This window comes from Saimiri boliviensis, chromosome 20 (assembly GCF_048565385.1).
Source record: "Saimiri boliviensis isolate mSaiBol1 chromosome 20, mSaiBol1.pri, whole genome shotgun sequence".
NCBI lineage: Eukaryota > Metazoa > Chordata > Mammalia > Primates > Cebidae > Saimiri > Saimiri boliviensis.
In genome coordinates, this window is record NC_133468.1 from 5403263 (window position 1) to 5419992 (window position 16730).

Below are 16730 nucleotides of genomic sequence, written 5' to 3' on the forward strand. Positions count from 1 at the left end.
GGAGGCTTCTATGCAGCTGCAGCCCCTTGGACTGCACCCTGACCAGGGCTGGGGTCCGCAGGGCTCAGCCTATCAGGTGGTGGGTAGGTAAGGGGGTGTTGGTGGACATCACGGCCAGGTGGGGCTGCTCTCACCATGCTGGTGCCATTCTGTACCTGGCACCTGCTTTGGGCCCTTGTTCTCTCTGGGGCTGGGGACATATCACCAAGCCCTCATCAAACATCCTGAGGGGGCTGGGCTTGCCTCAGAAGGCACGGCTCCTCAGGACCTCTGAGGTGGGGACATGGGGCTGCCCAGGCCTTCAGACAGCCCAGCCCACCCCGCCCCCCACACCATGCTGCTCAGAGATGGGCCCTGGCTGGCACTCTGCCTGCTGACTGCACCCACTCTGATTTCTTGGGGGTGCTTGCACTGGGGACTCCAGGCCCAGGCTGGTCCACTCACAGATGATGGCCATGAGGGAGTTGAAGTTGCCGATGTTGAAGCACTCGCGGGCCACGTCGATGAAGAACTCAATCACCTGCGCCCTCTGCTTCTTCTTGGCTGGCTGGGGACAGGGCAGCAGAGCCTCAGCGGTGACACGCCTCCACCCTGCCCTGATTCTGACCAGGCCTGCTCCCTCACCCAGCCCTCTTCGCTCTCTCTAAACCCACTGCACAGTTGAGGCCCTTGAGGCCCAGGGTAAACAGGGTCTCAGAGAGCTTCACGGGCTGAGCCAGCAGAATCCAATGCCACAGAGGGCTGGGTGGGCCCGGTGGGGGCACAGGCACCCGCTGTTGCCCTGGGGCTGCTGAGAGGCACCTTCAGGAGATGCTCCATGGCTCCCCTCCAGCACCCTCGTCCCTCTAGGCCCAGCTCCCATACCGCTCCTTCCCCAAATTAGAGCCCCCCGCCACCAGCCCTGGGCTTTCTCCCCTCACTGGGGTACAAGCTGGCCCTGAGGCCTGTCCCTCCAGCAGCCCCTCCACCCTCTCCATCTCACAACTGCATGACTGGTAAACCCTGCCTGGTTTGTGGCCGGGTGCTAGGGACTTCAGACCCCTCCAATGCGCAGAACCACACCGTGTGCGTCCCCGGCCATCCTGGGCCGCAACTGGCTCCCTGGCGGGCTCAGGCCAGGCTTCGCCCAGGCTTGGCCCTCTCGCCTAAAGCCAGTGGTGTGAGGATGGGAAGCGGGCTAGGCTGGTGGCGCCTGCGTTGCATTCTTTCCACACAGGCAGGGGTTGCTTGCCCACCAAGCATGCAGCAGGAGCCCAAAAAGTGGGCTGTTGGCCGGGCGCGGTGGCTCATGCCCGTAATCCCAGCACTTTGGGAGGCCGAGGCGGGTGGATCACGAGGTCAAGACATCGAGATCATCCTGGTCAACATGGTGAAACCCCGTCTCTACTAAAAATACAAAAAATTAGCTGGGCATGGTGGCGCGTGCCTGTAATCCCAGCTACTCAGGAGGCTGAGGCAGGAGAATTGCCTGAACCCAGGAGGCGGAGGTTGCGGTGAGCCGAGATCGCGCCATTGCACTCCAGCCTGGGTGACGAGAGCGAAACTCCGTCTCAAACAAACAAACAAACAAACAAACAAAAAAGTGGGCTGTTGTGCTCTGAGATGTGTCATCAAACCCCCTTTCCAGGGCTGCCTTGGCTACACAGAGCTGCTCACCCAAGGCCGGAGCTGTCCTTTGAAGGGCAGCCCGCCCTGTGATGGGGGCCGAGCCAGGTGGAGGGATAGAGGCCAACCACTGTGTCTGTCACCACATCGCGTGGGGTCGCCTTCCCCTACTCTTCTTTGCAAGTGTGGACCCCTCATGAACATGTGCCCCATGCTGGATCTCAGCACCCGCTGCAGCCTGGCCCCGGCGCTGCCTCCAGCCTGGCCCCCTGGACTTCATCTTAAGGTGAGAGAGTGGGTTCAGAGGAGGGTCCCTCTGCTGCAAGGAGGAGGGTGGGTGGGTGTGGCCAGGTGGGACTGCAACTCAGTGACAAACATGTCTGGCTCCACGCTGCTGAGTCTTGGTGCTTTCCAGAAGCAGCTAGAACCATGGGCTTCTATGTGCATCTCCCAGTGCTTAAAAGTTGGATCACATTCACCTCTAGGTCCTGAGCAAGCCAAACAAGGCCAGTTGCAGGCCAGGCTGCCCAAAGCAAGCAGGCACAGATGGAGGGAGCAGAGCCACCGGGGCGGGGAGTGACTGCCCCTCACTCCTTCAGCAAACTCTCTCCGACACACTCCGTGTCTGGCTGGTGGATCTGTCCTGGATTCTTCTTGGAGGGAAATGTCACAGCAGGAAAGCTGGTGTTACCTGCAGTCCTGGAGGCATGCCCAGCCTAGCCCTGGACTTGGAAATGAACAGGACTCAAGGTATCCTTCCGATTCCTTCCCTGGTGGGCTCCTCCCGACTGCAGCCACCTTGGGCTATGCCAGCTCGTGCCCACCATGGCTGTCCACTCACCATGCAGATCTCAGTTGCCACCAGGTAGCACAGTCTGTTGAACCATTTCACGTAAGCCTCTAGGTTGCTGGTCTTGTCATTGAAGCAGGGCTAGAAAACACACACAGGACCATGTTCTGAGTCTTTTTGTTAATCATTTTTCTTAGGACATGAAGTCAGTTTATGATCCTTACAATCCAGGAAATGTCAAAACCCCCAAACCATCAAGAAATACCAAAGATTTGGTGTGTACCCTTTTAGTCCTTTAAAAAATACATTTTAAAATGTAATTTAACATACATACACACACAAAACACAAACACACACACACACACACACACACACACACACACACACTCCTCATTATTCCTGGGTCCTGTATTTGCAAAGTTGCCTACTCTAAACTTTATTTCTAGCCCCCAAAACTTGTGTGACTTTGGTGGGCATCTGTACCCATGCATGGGGTGGCAAAACTATTGAAGTCATGCAGTGTCGGTGAGCGTCTCCAGCTGAGGCAAAGCAATGCTCCGTCCTGTATCACACACTCAGACTTGGCCTACTGAGTATCGTGTCTTTTGCATTTTCATGCTTTTTGCTGATAATTTCATTGTTGAGAAAGGCCCCAAGCATGGTGCTGAGGTGCCGTCTAGTGTTCCTACGCATGCAAAGGCTGCACTGTGCTCCACAGAGAAGACGTGTGTAACATCAGCATTCAGTCCTGAGTAATCGCACTGTTGGCCATGAGATCAATAGTAATCAACAATTTATATTAAATAATGTCTTCAAACATAAACACACATCAAACAAGGTTATATATTGATCCGTCGGCAAAAACATCGTGATGAGAGACTCACAGGAACCTAACCTTGCGTCCCCTGGGAGCAATGGTTCTGTGCTCACTCACTGAGTGCTTCTGACTTTATAGAACATAGCTGCTGGGAATAATGAGCACCAGCTGTGCGCATGTGTGTACCTGTCATAACCATATATATTCCCATACTTTTCTACATGAATCTTTCCCTGTGTCATAACATATCCTTTGGAAACAAAATTTTGAAATTGATACAGAACTTCCCACTATATAACATATCACCGTTTAAAAGATGAAACTTAACATAAATGTGTTTGTTAAAACTGCCAGGGTAATTTTCAATGAATAGAGGGGAAGATGGAATGGAGGATCTGTTCATTCAAAAGAAGCAAGGAGCCGGGCGCGGTGGCTCAAGCCTGTAATCCCAGCACTTTGGGAGGCCGAGGCGGGTGGATCAAGAGGTCGATAGATCGAGACCATCCCGGTCAACATGGTGAAACCCCGTCTCTACTAAAGATACAAAACATTAGCTGGGCATGGTGGCGCGTGCCTGTAATCCCAGCTACTCAGGAGGCTGAGGCAGGAGAATTGCCTGAACCCAGGAGGCGGAGGTTGTGGTGAGCCGAGATCGCGCCATTGCACTCCAGCCTGGGTAACAAGAGCGAAACTCCATCTCAAAAAAAAAAAAAAAAAAAGAAGCAAGGAAAGGAGAAAAAATAGAAAGGAAAGAAAGGCGACTACATCGTACAGCAAAAGACAGCAAGGACTAATTCTCATGGGCTAGTGATCACAACGCTGTGGTTAAGAATCCAGCTCCTTGACATTTCCAAGAGATACACACCAAACACAAGGATGTAAGTACAAAAATAGAAAAACATGTGATAAATATTATGTAGCTATATTAATACTGAACAAAAGAGACTTATTTTATTTTATTTATTTACTTATAAAGACGGGGTTTCACCATGTTGGTCAGGCTGGTCTTGAACTCCTGACCTCAGGTGATCCACCCACCTTGGCCTCCAAAGTGTTTGGATGACAGGCGTGAGCCACAACGCCCGGCCAGACTTTAAGGCAACAAAAAAGACCCTAAGGCAAAAAGCTTTTGGAGAAATTAGAGAGTACTTGCAGAATGATAAAAGATTCAACTCATGAGTAATATGTCACAAGTCTAAATTTGATTGCAGCTAGTAACATAGGTTCAACATACGGAGGCAAAAATAATCTGAAAAGTGAAGTTCTTTATAAGGAGAAGTTGAGACCTACAGTCACATGGAAGATTTTAACACATGACAGTAATTAATACGTTAGGAAGATTGAAAAAAGAAAAACAAAACCAAATTCAGGATGAGTACAAATATGAACAACATAATTTGAAGCAATAAACAAATATGGAAACTTGAACTTAATTACTTGAGAACATGCATTCTTTTCAAATGCTCAGAAACTTAAAAAACATTTAAAAATAATCTATGGTTCAAAGATGAAATTGTAACGGAATTAGAATAATAATGAGAATATTGAAAAATGAAACTTGGAGGCTGCAAATAAAAATTTATATAAAGAGAAATAATCTTTCATACTTTTATTAGAAAAGAAGGATTAAAAACAAGCTGAACATCGAACATAAGAAACTGGAAAAAGAAGAACAGAATAAATCCAAAGAAAGTTGATGGAAAGAAATAATAAAGAGTAGAGAAGAAAGAAATGAAATACTAAATAAAGCTACAATCTACAGAATCAACAAAGCCAAAAGATCTTTATTTGAAAACATTAAAACAATTGATGAAACTTTGGTAAGATTGATACAGCAACAAAGAGAAATGTAAATAATCGAAATACTAGAGATGAATCAATATGGATGTGAAGAAATTAAAAAGATACCTAGAGAATATTATAAATAACTTTATGTCTATACGTTTGAAAACTTAGGGGAAATGGCCAAATTCCTAGAAAAATATAAATTACAAAACAGACAAAAGAAGAAACGGAAAACCTAAACATTTCTATAACCTTTAAATCAATAAGAATAAGCAAAGAAACAAGAAAAACCTTGAATCAGTACATGAAAGTCATTCCTCAAAGAAAATACCCGGCCTAGATGGTTTCACTGGCTAATCTCTGCAAAATGCTTCAATAACAAGTAATCCCAGTGTTTCAAAAATAATAGAGAACAGGGAAGAGAAACAGACTTCACAAGAACAATGTCAAAAAGGGAAACAGGTCAATCTCACTGAGGATTATAGCTGCAGAAATCCTAAACAAAACATTAGCAAAACAAATCCAGGGAGGTATGAAAACAATGATTTTGCTTATCCCAGCTTCACTTGTCTGAGAAATGCAAAGTTGATTCAACATTGATTAAATAGCCCAGTGGCCCATGCCTTTAATCCCAGCACTTTGGGAGGCCAAAAGAGAGTGGATCACTTGAGGTCAGGAGTTCGAGAACAGCCTGACCAACATGGTGAAACTCTCTCTCTACTAAAAATACAAAATTAGCTGAGCATGGTGGTGGGTGCCTGTAATCCTAGCTACTTGGGAGGCTGAGGCAGGAGAATCGCTTGAATCCGGGAGGCGACGACGTAGTGAGCTGAGATTGCGCCATTGCACTCCAGCCTGGGCCATAAGAGCGAAACTCCGTCTCAAACAACAACAACAACAACAACAACAACAACAACAATAACAACACCACCAAAAAGCTAGGCTAGGTGAGGTGGCTCATACCTGTAATCCCAGCATTTTGCGAGGCCAGTACAAGCAGATTTCTTGAGCTCAGGAGTTCTAGACCAGCCTGGGCGAACATATTGAAACCCCATCTCCACAAAAAACACAAAAATTAGCCAGGCATGGAGGTGTGTACTTGTAGTCCCAGCTCCTTAGGGGGCTGAGCTGGGAGGGTCACTTGAGCCCAGGAGGTTGAGGCTGCAAGGAGCTGTGTTCATCATACTGTACTCCAGCCTGGGCAAAAGAGCAAGACTGTCTCAACAACAACAACAAAACCCCAAACAAACAAACAAAGGAAACATTGATTTTAAAAACTAATATAAATAACCATTTAACAGTTTAAAGGAGAAGAGAATATGTGAGTAACAGATCCAGAAAAATAAATGAAATTTAACAACCATTCGTGATGAGAATTCTCAGAAAACGAGGAAGGAACAGGTTACTTCCTTGAGCTGATAATGGACATCTAAAGAAATCCTGTTGCAAACATCAGCTCTGTCAGGACACGTTGAAAGTATTCCTTTGAAAATTAGGACCAAATAAGGATATGCCACCTCTCAATACTTCTATTTGACGTTGTACCAGAGGTACAAGTTAGCACAGTAAGTTAGTCAGATCGGGCAGTGTTACTCCGCCATAACAATCTCAACAGTTCTGAGATTTAAAACTTCCTATTAGTGGAGGGGTCTGCTCTATGACTGCTATAGAAATGAATAAGGATTGGAAAGGAAGAAACAAAACTGTCATTATTCTCAGATGTACTTGTCTACATGAAAAACTCTAAAGAATACACATTATTAGAATTAGTAAGAATTTACAATGTTGTCAAATTTAAACTTGACCTACAAAGTAAATTACATTCATTAAACCAGCAACAAGCAGACCGGAAATACGACAAATCCATACTTGAGGTAATGGACAAATATGGAGTCCTTTGCTCATTTATTTGAGAATATGCATTCTTTTCAAACATTCAGAAATCTAAAAACACATTTAAAAATAATCTATGCAAAGAGGTTGTTTTATATATAATAGTAAAAGTATGCATACGATATCTCGGGGAAGAAACCTAACAAAATCTTTACGAGACTTGTATGGAGAAAATTACTAGCCATTAGAAAGATACTCTAGAGTAGGCCGAAGTGAGTGGAGGGACATACCATTTTTATGAATTGCCAGACTCAAATGTAATGAAATATAAATTCTTTTCATGAAAATGCAAATTTCCCCAAATGGATCTATATTTAATATATTCTAACAAAATCCCTATAGGACTTTTTATAGAAATTGACAAATAACTCTAAAACTTAAATAGAAAAGCAAACGGCCGAGAATAGCCAAGCCACACTCCTATAGAAGAACCTGTAGGATTTGCTTCAGCAGACATAAGACTCATCATGAAACTGTAGTAACTAAAGCAAAGTGTCTTGACACAGAGAGAGAGAAATAGACCATGGGGCAGAACAGAACATCCAGGAACAGACTTACACGTATATGGAAAGCTCATATCTGAAAGTGACATGTGTCAGGGCACATGGGAGGGTAAAGGAATATCTAATGGTGGTGCAGAAACAATTGGTTATTTGTCTGGAAAAAACCAAAAATGAATCTCACTTTAAGCCGTATACACAAAATGAATTTCAGATAAAAATGTGAAGGACAAAACTTTAAAACGTCCATAGGAAACATAGGAGACTATCTTTATGACCTGAGTGGGGTGTAGGGAAGGATTTCTTAACCTCTTACTCTCACCAAAAAAAAAAAAAAAAAGGAAAATTTAGTAAATTTTCCTAGGTTAAGCTTAAGAATACCTGTTCATCAAAAGACATCATAATGAGGATGAAAAACAAAGCAACCAGCTAGAAGAAAATATGCAGCACATTTAATTGACCTAGGATCATTATCTAGTACACATTTAAAATAAACAAAAATGATAAATTCGTAAAAATCCTTAAGAAGACAAATCACCAATTGAAAACTGGGCAAAAGTCAGACAGAGGTATTTTATAGAGAAGGAAACAGGAATGCCCAAAATACATGAAAAGATGCTCCATTTAACAGTTTGACAAAAATTAAAGCCTGACAATTTCAAGTGTTTATGGGGGTCTGGGATAACTTCCTGCTGGGAGTGCTGACACATGGCCTCACCTGGCATTACCTGGCAAGGCCGTCCACATCCTGACCCTGCGACTGAGGAATTCCCCTTCCCAGGAGCAACAGTCCCTAACATGTTGTCCCTGGATTCCAGGGGGTCCTTGGCACCCTTTCGGGAGGTCCACAGGCGAGGCTGCTTTCACAATAATACGATGCTGTCGCCTTTTCCACCGTTGGCGTGTAAAATTGCCCAGTAGAAGAAAAAGGAGTGTGTGACTTAAGAATGTTCTGAATGAGGCAAAACTTTTAACTTTTATTCATTCTAGCTCTTTGAGATTTTCCATTTTTTATGTGCCACAATGGTTTGTGCATACGAAGCCCTTCTGTTGCATACAGAAAGTGTGCTGGTTGTTTTGAGGGAAAGCGCTTAATTCATTAGTGAGCTGAACTGGCCACTGTTTTCCTGGAGAACCATTTCTGCTCTAAAGAAGGACCCCTAGACATACCATGGCAATTCAGACTTCAGTGTCTGGCTGACATTTTCTTGAAAATGAACAAAATGAACCCGTCATTTAAAGGAGAACAGCTGGAATTAGGGAAAATATTTTATTTGAATGATTTCTATAAACGAGGAGCTATCGTTCTTTTACATTATTTTTCATCTTTGCTGTTTCTTTGAGCAGAATATTGTGTCACACAATTATCTAAGGTATTTGTTTTCTCTAAGAATTGTCTTAAAAGTATTCTTTTACCAGAGTAGTTGCATTATATTTCAAAATGTAAGATAATTTTTAAAAGCCTGAGTACTGATCTAAGATGCATATGTATGACCTCTACTCTGAAGGGGGGAGGGGGGGTGGCAGTGGAAGTTGTAAGACTTTTACTTTTTTGTGCCATCAAATATAGGTAAAAATAATTGTGTAATTCTCCTGTTTAAACAGGAACTATTGGCCTTTTGGCCCTAAATGGAAGGGCTGATATTTTAAGTTGATTATTTTATTGCAAATTAATCCAACCTGATTCTTTTTAATTTAGTTGAATGTTTTTCTTGCTAAATGCTGTTTAAAAAATTAAAACTGGAAGTTCTTGGCTTAGTTACAAAAAAATAAAGGAGAATGATTGACAATATTTGTTGCCAATGATAAAATTAAGGCTTTCAAGAGAAAACTGGGAGCTTGTAAGACACGTATCTGCCTCTGAGATTGACAGCTTCCACAGACTTAAACAATGTGAGTAAGAGTGATAATAATGTGATTTCTAAAATGTTGTACAATGAAATGTGCCAACATTTGCAAGATCTCCTAACACAGCGAACATATATTTTCCCACATGACCAACGTATGATGTCACAAAATCATGCATCAAGATGCAAGCGGACCAATAGCTTTCAGTGTCAGAGTACAGAAAGTTCACTGATATCTCTTCAGATTTCACATTGTAGTTAATTCTCAAGAACTGTAACTTGCTGAGTTTTAGTATGATATTAAAGAAGCATATTCACAATTATCTGAAAAGGTGGTAAAATACTCCTTCCTTTCCTAGCTACCTGTCAGGGTGAGGTTGGATTTTCTTCAACCAAAAAACGATCTCAAGAGACAGAATGCAGAAGCAGAGAAAAGAATCCAGCTCTCTTCTATTAATTCAAATAGTAAAGAGATTTGTAAAAAATACTATAAAACAATGCCACTCTTCTCAGTAATTTCCTATTGTGAAAAAAGAATTTTTTTAAATAAAATATGTTATTTATGTTACCATGTAATGGGTTTTTATTGTTTTGTTTTTAGAGAGATGGGTTCCCACTATCTATGTTGCCCAGGCTGGACTTGAACTCTTGGGTTCAAGCAATCCTCCTATCTGGGCCTCCTAGCTGGGACTACAGGCATGGGCCACTGCTTGGCTATTATTGTTATTTTTGAATAAATATTTTAAAAAGTTAATCTTAGGGCGGGGCATGGTGGCTCATGCCTGTAATCCCAGAACTTTGTGAGGCTGAGGTGGGTGGATCACTTGAGGTCAGGAATTTGAAACCAGCTTGGTCAACATGGCGAAACCCTGCCTCTAATAAAAATAAAAACATTAGCCGTGTGTGGTGGCACACACCTGTAGTCCCAGCTACTCGGGATGCCGAGGCAGGAGAATCGCTTGAACCCGGGAGGTGGAGGTTGCAGTGAGCCGAGATATTGCCACTGCACTCCAGCCTGGGTGACAAGAGTGAGGGAGGCTTAGTCTCAAAAAGCAAACAAGCAAACACTTAATCTTAATTCCTCGTAGGATAAATATTGATAAATATAATCTATAGAACCGAAAGTTACTTGGAGTCCTTAATAATTGTTAAGAGTATAAAGGGGGCCGGGCGCGGTGGCTCAAGCCTGTAATCCCAGCACTTTGGGAGGCCAAGGCGGGTGGATCACGAGGTCAAGAGATCGAGACCATCCTGGTTAACATGGTGAAACCCCGTCTCTACTAAAAATACAAAACGTTAGCTGGGCATGGTGGCTCGTGCCTGTAATCCCAGCTACTCAGGAGGCTGAGGCAGGAGAATTGCCTGAACCCAGGAGGCGGAGGTTGCGGTGAGCCGAGATCGCGCCATTGCACTCCAGCCTGGGTAACGAGAAACTCTGTCTCAAAAAAAAAAAAAAAAGAGTATAAAGGGATCCCGAGCTCTCTGAGAACTGACGCCCCAGAGAAAATGCACACTTGTGTGTATACCCAGACACAGGCGTAAGAATGTCTACAGTGGGAATATTCATAACAGTAAAAAGCTGGAAACACAAATGTTCATCTACAGTAGGGGGGATCAACCAATGTGATGTGTCATCTTGATGTATTTTACAGACAAAAAAGTAATATTCGCAGACGGGTGCGGTGGCTCAAGCCTGTAATCCCAGCACTTTGGGAGGCTGAGGCGGGTGGATCACGAGGTTAAGACATCAAGACCATCCTGGTCAACATGGTGAAACCCTGTCTCTACTAAAAATACAAAAAATTAGCTGGGCATGGTGGCACGTGCCTGTAATCCCAGCTACTCAGGAGGCTGAGGCAGGAGGATTGCCTGAACCCAGGAGGCGGAGGTTGCCGTGAGCCGAGATCGCGTCATTGCACTCCAGCCTGGGTAACAAGAGAGAAACTCCGTCTCAAAAAAAAAAAAAAAAAAAAAAAAAAAGTAATATTTGGAGATGGCCCCAAACCAAACAATCTTGTCAGAATGTCCCCCGCATTCCCTCCCGTTCCTTCCTCCCAGCACAACTGTTCAGAATTCCCAGAGCAGTCAGAATTCAGAGAGAGTGCTTCCAGACATGCAAAACATACATTTTTTTGGTGACCCTATTTTTTTGTTATGCAAATGGTCACATACTCCTGTCCCTGTTCTTCCCTCTACCCTTTTCTCTTAGTACCCGGACGGGTAGGCCTTGGAGATGGTTTTCCTTTCACAGCTGCACAGCATTCTAGTCATAGCTGTTTCACAGCTTGTCAGTGCCCATGGGTGATAAGGCAATCTGCTCCCTGTGTTTGGCCATAATAAACTTTGTCTATCCCAAATACCTTCGTCCGTGCATGTTCGCCTACATGTAGATATGGAAAGTTGGGGTCAAGAAAATCCATTTAAAGCGTTGATGCTAGTGCCAATCTCCCCACCAAAGTGGCTGTGCCAGCTTCACCGCAGCAGCCATGTGGAGGGCGCCTTCCACAACGTGTCTGACCTGCAAGGTGATCTTTGCTTATCTGAGAAGCGAAAATGCAATCTGATATGTAGTTTGTAGTTTTATTAGGTGTGAGGGCAGAAGCCAAAATGCTTGCAATTCTCGCTTGGATTTAGCCCGTTGGAAGCACCGGCACGTTGCTTTGGGCTCCTAGAAGGGCCGGATCGAAATCCGGGTGTTGTGGGTCAAGTCCTGAGCCCCGGGCCCCAGGAGTTCACCTGGTCCCGGCAGCGCGCAGCAACTCGCGCTTCCCCGCGTGGCCGCTGGAGGGCACCGGCGCCCGCTGAAACTCACCGGGGAGGCGCTCCCGGTGCCGGAGCGCGCCGCGGGGGGCGGGGGGCCCTGCGCCGTCCTCCCTGCCCCGGGTCCCGGCCCGCCCGGGCAGCGCGGCGCATGGCCTGGTTCCCCGTCCACTCCTCCGCCCCCAGTGGGTGGATGACCCCCGTCCCGCACGTCCAGGCCCCCAGGCTTGCCCTGGACTCGGCTGTCGCGGTCCGCCCCCGACCCCCGCTGGAGGGGCGTGGCGGAGTGGGGAGGGCCCGTCCGAGCCCACCTGTCCCACTCGGGCCGCTCCAGCGCTCGCCCAGAGGATGCTCTCGGGCTCCCCTGAGAGTGGCCAGTCACTGGGTGAGGGTCACTTTTGGGACAGCCCGTAAGAGCCTCCTACCTTTGTGCTGGCCAGAGGGTCCTTGTTCACAAAGGCCTGGACAAACTCCTCAGGCCCGATGTGCCGCAGCCTCTCCTGCAGGGGACCGGGAGGAGGGGTAAAAGAGCGGAGGTGTGGGGAGGAGGTGTCTACTGTGGGGCCTGCCGTGGTGCCCCTGCCTCCAGTCCTCCTCACAACGGTCACCCTGCAACTGCCCTCCTCACTGGGGCTTGGAGACCCTGGTGTAGGTTGTCACAGAACTCAGGGCCTTCCCGGGAGGAGGCAGCCCCTCCTTTCCTAGTTGATGGGGGCATGGAGCAATGCTGTGCAGCGTGACACCAGGGAAACCAGGCTCCACACTGGGTCACCGAAGTGGCCTGCTTCCTTTGCGGGGGGCCTGGTGGCCAGGAGCGTGGCATCTGGGTCAGAATCAAACCCTGGCTCTGCCCCTTCTGCTGTGTGACGTGGGCAAATCACTTGACCTTTCCGGGCCTTAGTTTCCTCCGTGTACAGGGCCCGCCTGGCCGGGTGACGGAGACATGAGCTAGTGCATGGGAGCGCTCTGGAAGAGCAGGGAGGACGCCATCAACAGGCAGTCTCGGAGGGAAGAGGCCCGCCCCAGCCTCCCTCCCTCTGGGGTGGGCCCTCGCCTCTTCATCCACAAGCAGCCCAGTGTGTGCTCGAGGCGAGGCCAGGGCACGACCTTCACAAGTTTGTGGGGCTGCTCGGGGAAGCCAGGGAGGGCACAGTGCATCTGTGGGTCCTGCCCCAGGAAGCCGAATCCCGGGTGAGGAGGGTGGCTTGGGCCCGCTCACCAGTTCCACATGGGTCAGCTGCTGGGCCAGTGTGTAGGGGTCGCTGCAGACACCAAGGAGCTCCCTGTGGATGGACGCTGGCGGCTTGGTCCTGTAGGAGATGGGCTTGTCGGCACCCAGCAGACCTTCTGGCCCCTGGCGTAGAGCCGCCAGCTTCTGGTGCAGAGCCTGTAGGAGCTGATGCATGCTCTTCCGGTATGCCTGGTGGGTGGAGAGAGGGGCGCTCAGGCCTGAACACCCATCTCTGCGTCTCTCACACTGGAGGCAGGCAGCCTCCTGGGCTCTGAAGGGAGAGGCTTTTCCTTAGGGTCTCTGGAGAAAAGACCAGGTACCAGCAGAGGGGCCAGGACCTGCCCCTACCCCGAAACGGGACCCACTCCCAGAAAGGTTGGGGCCACCAGGCAAGGCAGGTGATGTGAAGGCTGCAGGGCTGTGGTTGGGAGCTGCAAGGAGCACAGGTCAGGGAGGGTGACGGGAGCCAGGTCTGCTGCAGCTGTCTGGGGCAGTGGGGTGGGCACTGCCAGGAAGCCAGAGAAAGGGAGAGAGGAGGGAGACACGGCATAGGCCTGCCCTGGACGGACGACTGGCATTTTGCTTGGCTTTAATGGGGACCCCTGTTATCTCCAGGCCCAGCTCAGCCTTCTCCAACCAGCTGTGCTGTTCTGGCCTCTGCCCCCGGCAGTACCCATCCAGGTCACCCTATGCAACTTCTTTTATAAGACCAAGGTTGAGACAATTGGGTTCATTTCCTCGCACACTAGAATGACAGCTCCATAGGGCTGCAAGGTCTGTGTTGCCCTCTCTGTGCTATGAGAGCCCAGCTCCACTCTGGGCACGCAGGGGGTGTGCAGTGAGCGCTCACTCCCCACCAGCCAGCTAGGACGCATGGGCTCTTGCTTTGGGCCATGCCATGGGCTGGGTACAGGGATGAATGGCCATGGCCATCCCTCAAGGGACACCTCCTCTCTTACCCTCAAGGAAAATCTAATTATTTTCCCCCTAGGAAACCCCTATTTCCAAGGAAGTGCCATCAGACTGGCTGGGTTTGTTAAGGGAAACGTTGTCATGTCCTCAAAGGTTTTGGTCTAACCCAGAGTGAGATGCAACCCCCTACATGCCAGGAGCTGGCCTGGGCATTGGCAGAGGCAGTGGTGGGAGCCAGAGCCTAGCCCCCAGCAATGCGAGCATTGGCTAGACAAGCCACATGCTCCTAGAGGCCTCGGGAAATAACAAGGGGCAGGCAGGCAGTATTGTCAGGTCCTTTGAGAGATCACAGCGAGTTTTTCTTCATGTGATTTTGAGACACACAGAGCCTACAGTGAGTGTGCAGTGTGGCATATGCATGCTGGCTATGAGGATCTGGGGGCTCCGACTGCTCTTGGGAGCCTCAGACTGGGCCCTGGGGTGATGCTGTTGTTTGAGGACTGCTGGAGCCCTGTGCTCTGGTGATGGAGGTGGTCGTCGTCTGGCCCCTATGGTAGTGCTTCTCTGCGGGGTGGCCACCGTCAGCTGTGGCAGAGCCTCAGACGGGAGGAATGGGACAGGAGGTGGCTTACCCCTAAACCTAACTCCCAGGTACAGAAGGCGCCCACTGCTTAGCTGAAGCAGTGAGTAGGGAAGCTGAGGTCTGACTCTTCTATCTGTTGCCCATGGAAGGAACAACCCCTCTCAGCAAGGCTGTGTCCAGGACTGTGGTGAGCACCCTGCCTCCCAGGGTTTCATCTGAGTGCTGAGACGATGGGGAATGGGGTGCAGCCACTGCCAGCCTGGGGGGCACGGTCAGTCCCCTGTGGGCCCTGACCCTTCTACTGACCTCCTGTCTCTCTCCCAGGCACAGCCAGAGTCCCACGAGTGGCCACACCTGCTGTTTCGCCTCCTCACCTCCCGCTCACTCCTGGATCACTTCACCTGGCTGCCACTCCCATCAGCCATTGGGCCCTCCTGTCAGTGGCTATTTCCAGGCCCCAGTGGCTATTAATAGCCTCCTCCAGTGGCTATTTCTCAGGCTGCGTCTTCCTTGGCCACCTCTGCCTCAGCCTCCTGCTTGCTCCTGACTTGGGCTGTCGGCAGGCTTTCCTGTCTTCACCATTGTGGGATGCTGGGGTTCTTCCTGCGCGGTCTAGACCTCTCTTCTCACTCTTTCTTAGCTCCTGGGTATTCTGGTTCACATTGGCAGTCTTCCGCATTTACATGTGCCGCCTCCCTCTGACCTCTGGTCACATGGGTGATGGTCCGTCATACGGCCCACGGTCTTCTGTGTGCCCAGCACAGCAAATGGAGGTTTGCACTCCTTGTCTGAAGCTGGTATTTCCAGTGTTGGTGGACAGCGCACCAGCCACCAGGCACACAGGCTTTGTGCCAACCTTGATCCTGCCCTCTCCCTCACGCCCCTCTAGGCCATCACCACCCTTCTCTATTTCATTTTCTTCTATTTCTGCGAATCTCCACCCCATGTCTGTAGGCCAGGCCACTGTCATCTCTCTGGCTCCTTAATGCCCCACTGCATTCACACCAGTTTCTCTCCACTCTGCAGCCAGAGTGTTCTGTTCAAAATGCAAATCTGATCACTGCTTCCCTCTTCCTGAAAATGCCTCCATGGCTTGTCCAAAGACAAGAGACCTGGTGTGACGCTGTGGCCCTGAGGTCGGCTCTGGTCAGGCTCGGTGGCCTCTGCGTGCCCTTGCTCCCTCTCTGTGCTCTGGAAACAGATCATTCCTCTGCTCCTTTGCCTCCTTCCCACCCTCCCTGTGTTCCTGGCAGGAGCTGGACAACTTCCCCCCTCTGGCATGTTCTCATCCACTGGACCGAAGCTCAAGCGCTGCTTCTCCAGACAGGCCATTGGCGCTCAGCGCCGTGAGTCCTTCTGCCACACCAGGTGCCCAAATCAGTTTTTTTTTTTTTTTTTTGAGACGGAGTCTAGCTTTGTCGCCCAGGCTGGAGTGCAGTGGCACAATCTTGGCTCACTGCAGCCTCTGCCTCCTGGGTTCAAGCGATTCTCCTGCCTTAGCCTCCTGAGTAGCTGGGATTACAGGTGCACGCCACCATGCCCGACTAATTCAGGACACAGGCATAGGCAAGAACCTCATGACTAAAACACCAAAAGCATTGGCAACAAAAGCCAAAATAGACTAATGGGACCTAATCAAACTCCACAGCTTCGGCACAGCAAAAGAAACAGTCATTAGAGTGAATCGCCAACCAACAGAATGGGAAAAAATTTTTGCAATCTACCCATCTGACAAAGGGCTGATAGCCAGAATCTACAAAGAACTAAAACAGATTTACAAGAAAAAAACAAGCCCATTCAAAAGTGGGTGAAGGATAAGAACAGACACTTTACAAAAGAAGACATACATGAAGCCAACAAACATATGAAAAAATGCTCATCATCACTGGTCATTAGAGAAATGCAAATCAAAACTACATTGAGATACCATCTCATGCCAGTTAGAATGGTGATCAACAGATGCTGGAGAGGATGTGGAGAAATAGGAACACTTTTACACTGTTGGTG

At 48.3% G+C, this 16730-nt stretch overlaps 1 protein-coding gene across 3 annotated transcripts in view; it reads right to left on the bottom strand.

Moving 5' to 3' along the window:
• Nucleotides 1–16730, bottom strand: part of RASGEF1C (RasGEF domain family member 1C) — a 98303-nt gene that overhangs the window by 15014 nt on the left and 66559 nt on the right. For 2 of the 3 annotated variants that reach the window (XM_039460750.2, XM_039460751.2), the window contains exons 5-8: nt 13217–13417; nt 12423–12497; nt 2447–2536; nt 445–547 (exon numbers count right to left, since the gene is read on the bottom strand). In XM_039460750.2, coding sequence (XP_039316684.1) covers nt 445–547; nt 2447–2536; nt 12423–12497; nt 13217–13417 — 469 coding nt within the window. The remainder of the gene's footprint in view (nt 1–444; nt 548–2446; nt 2537–12422; nt 12498–13216; nt 13418–16730) is intronic. The other variant, XM_074390482.1, reaches the window with a different exon arrangement.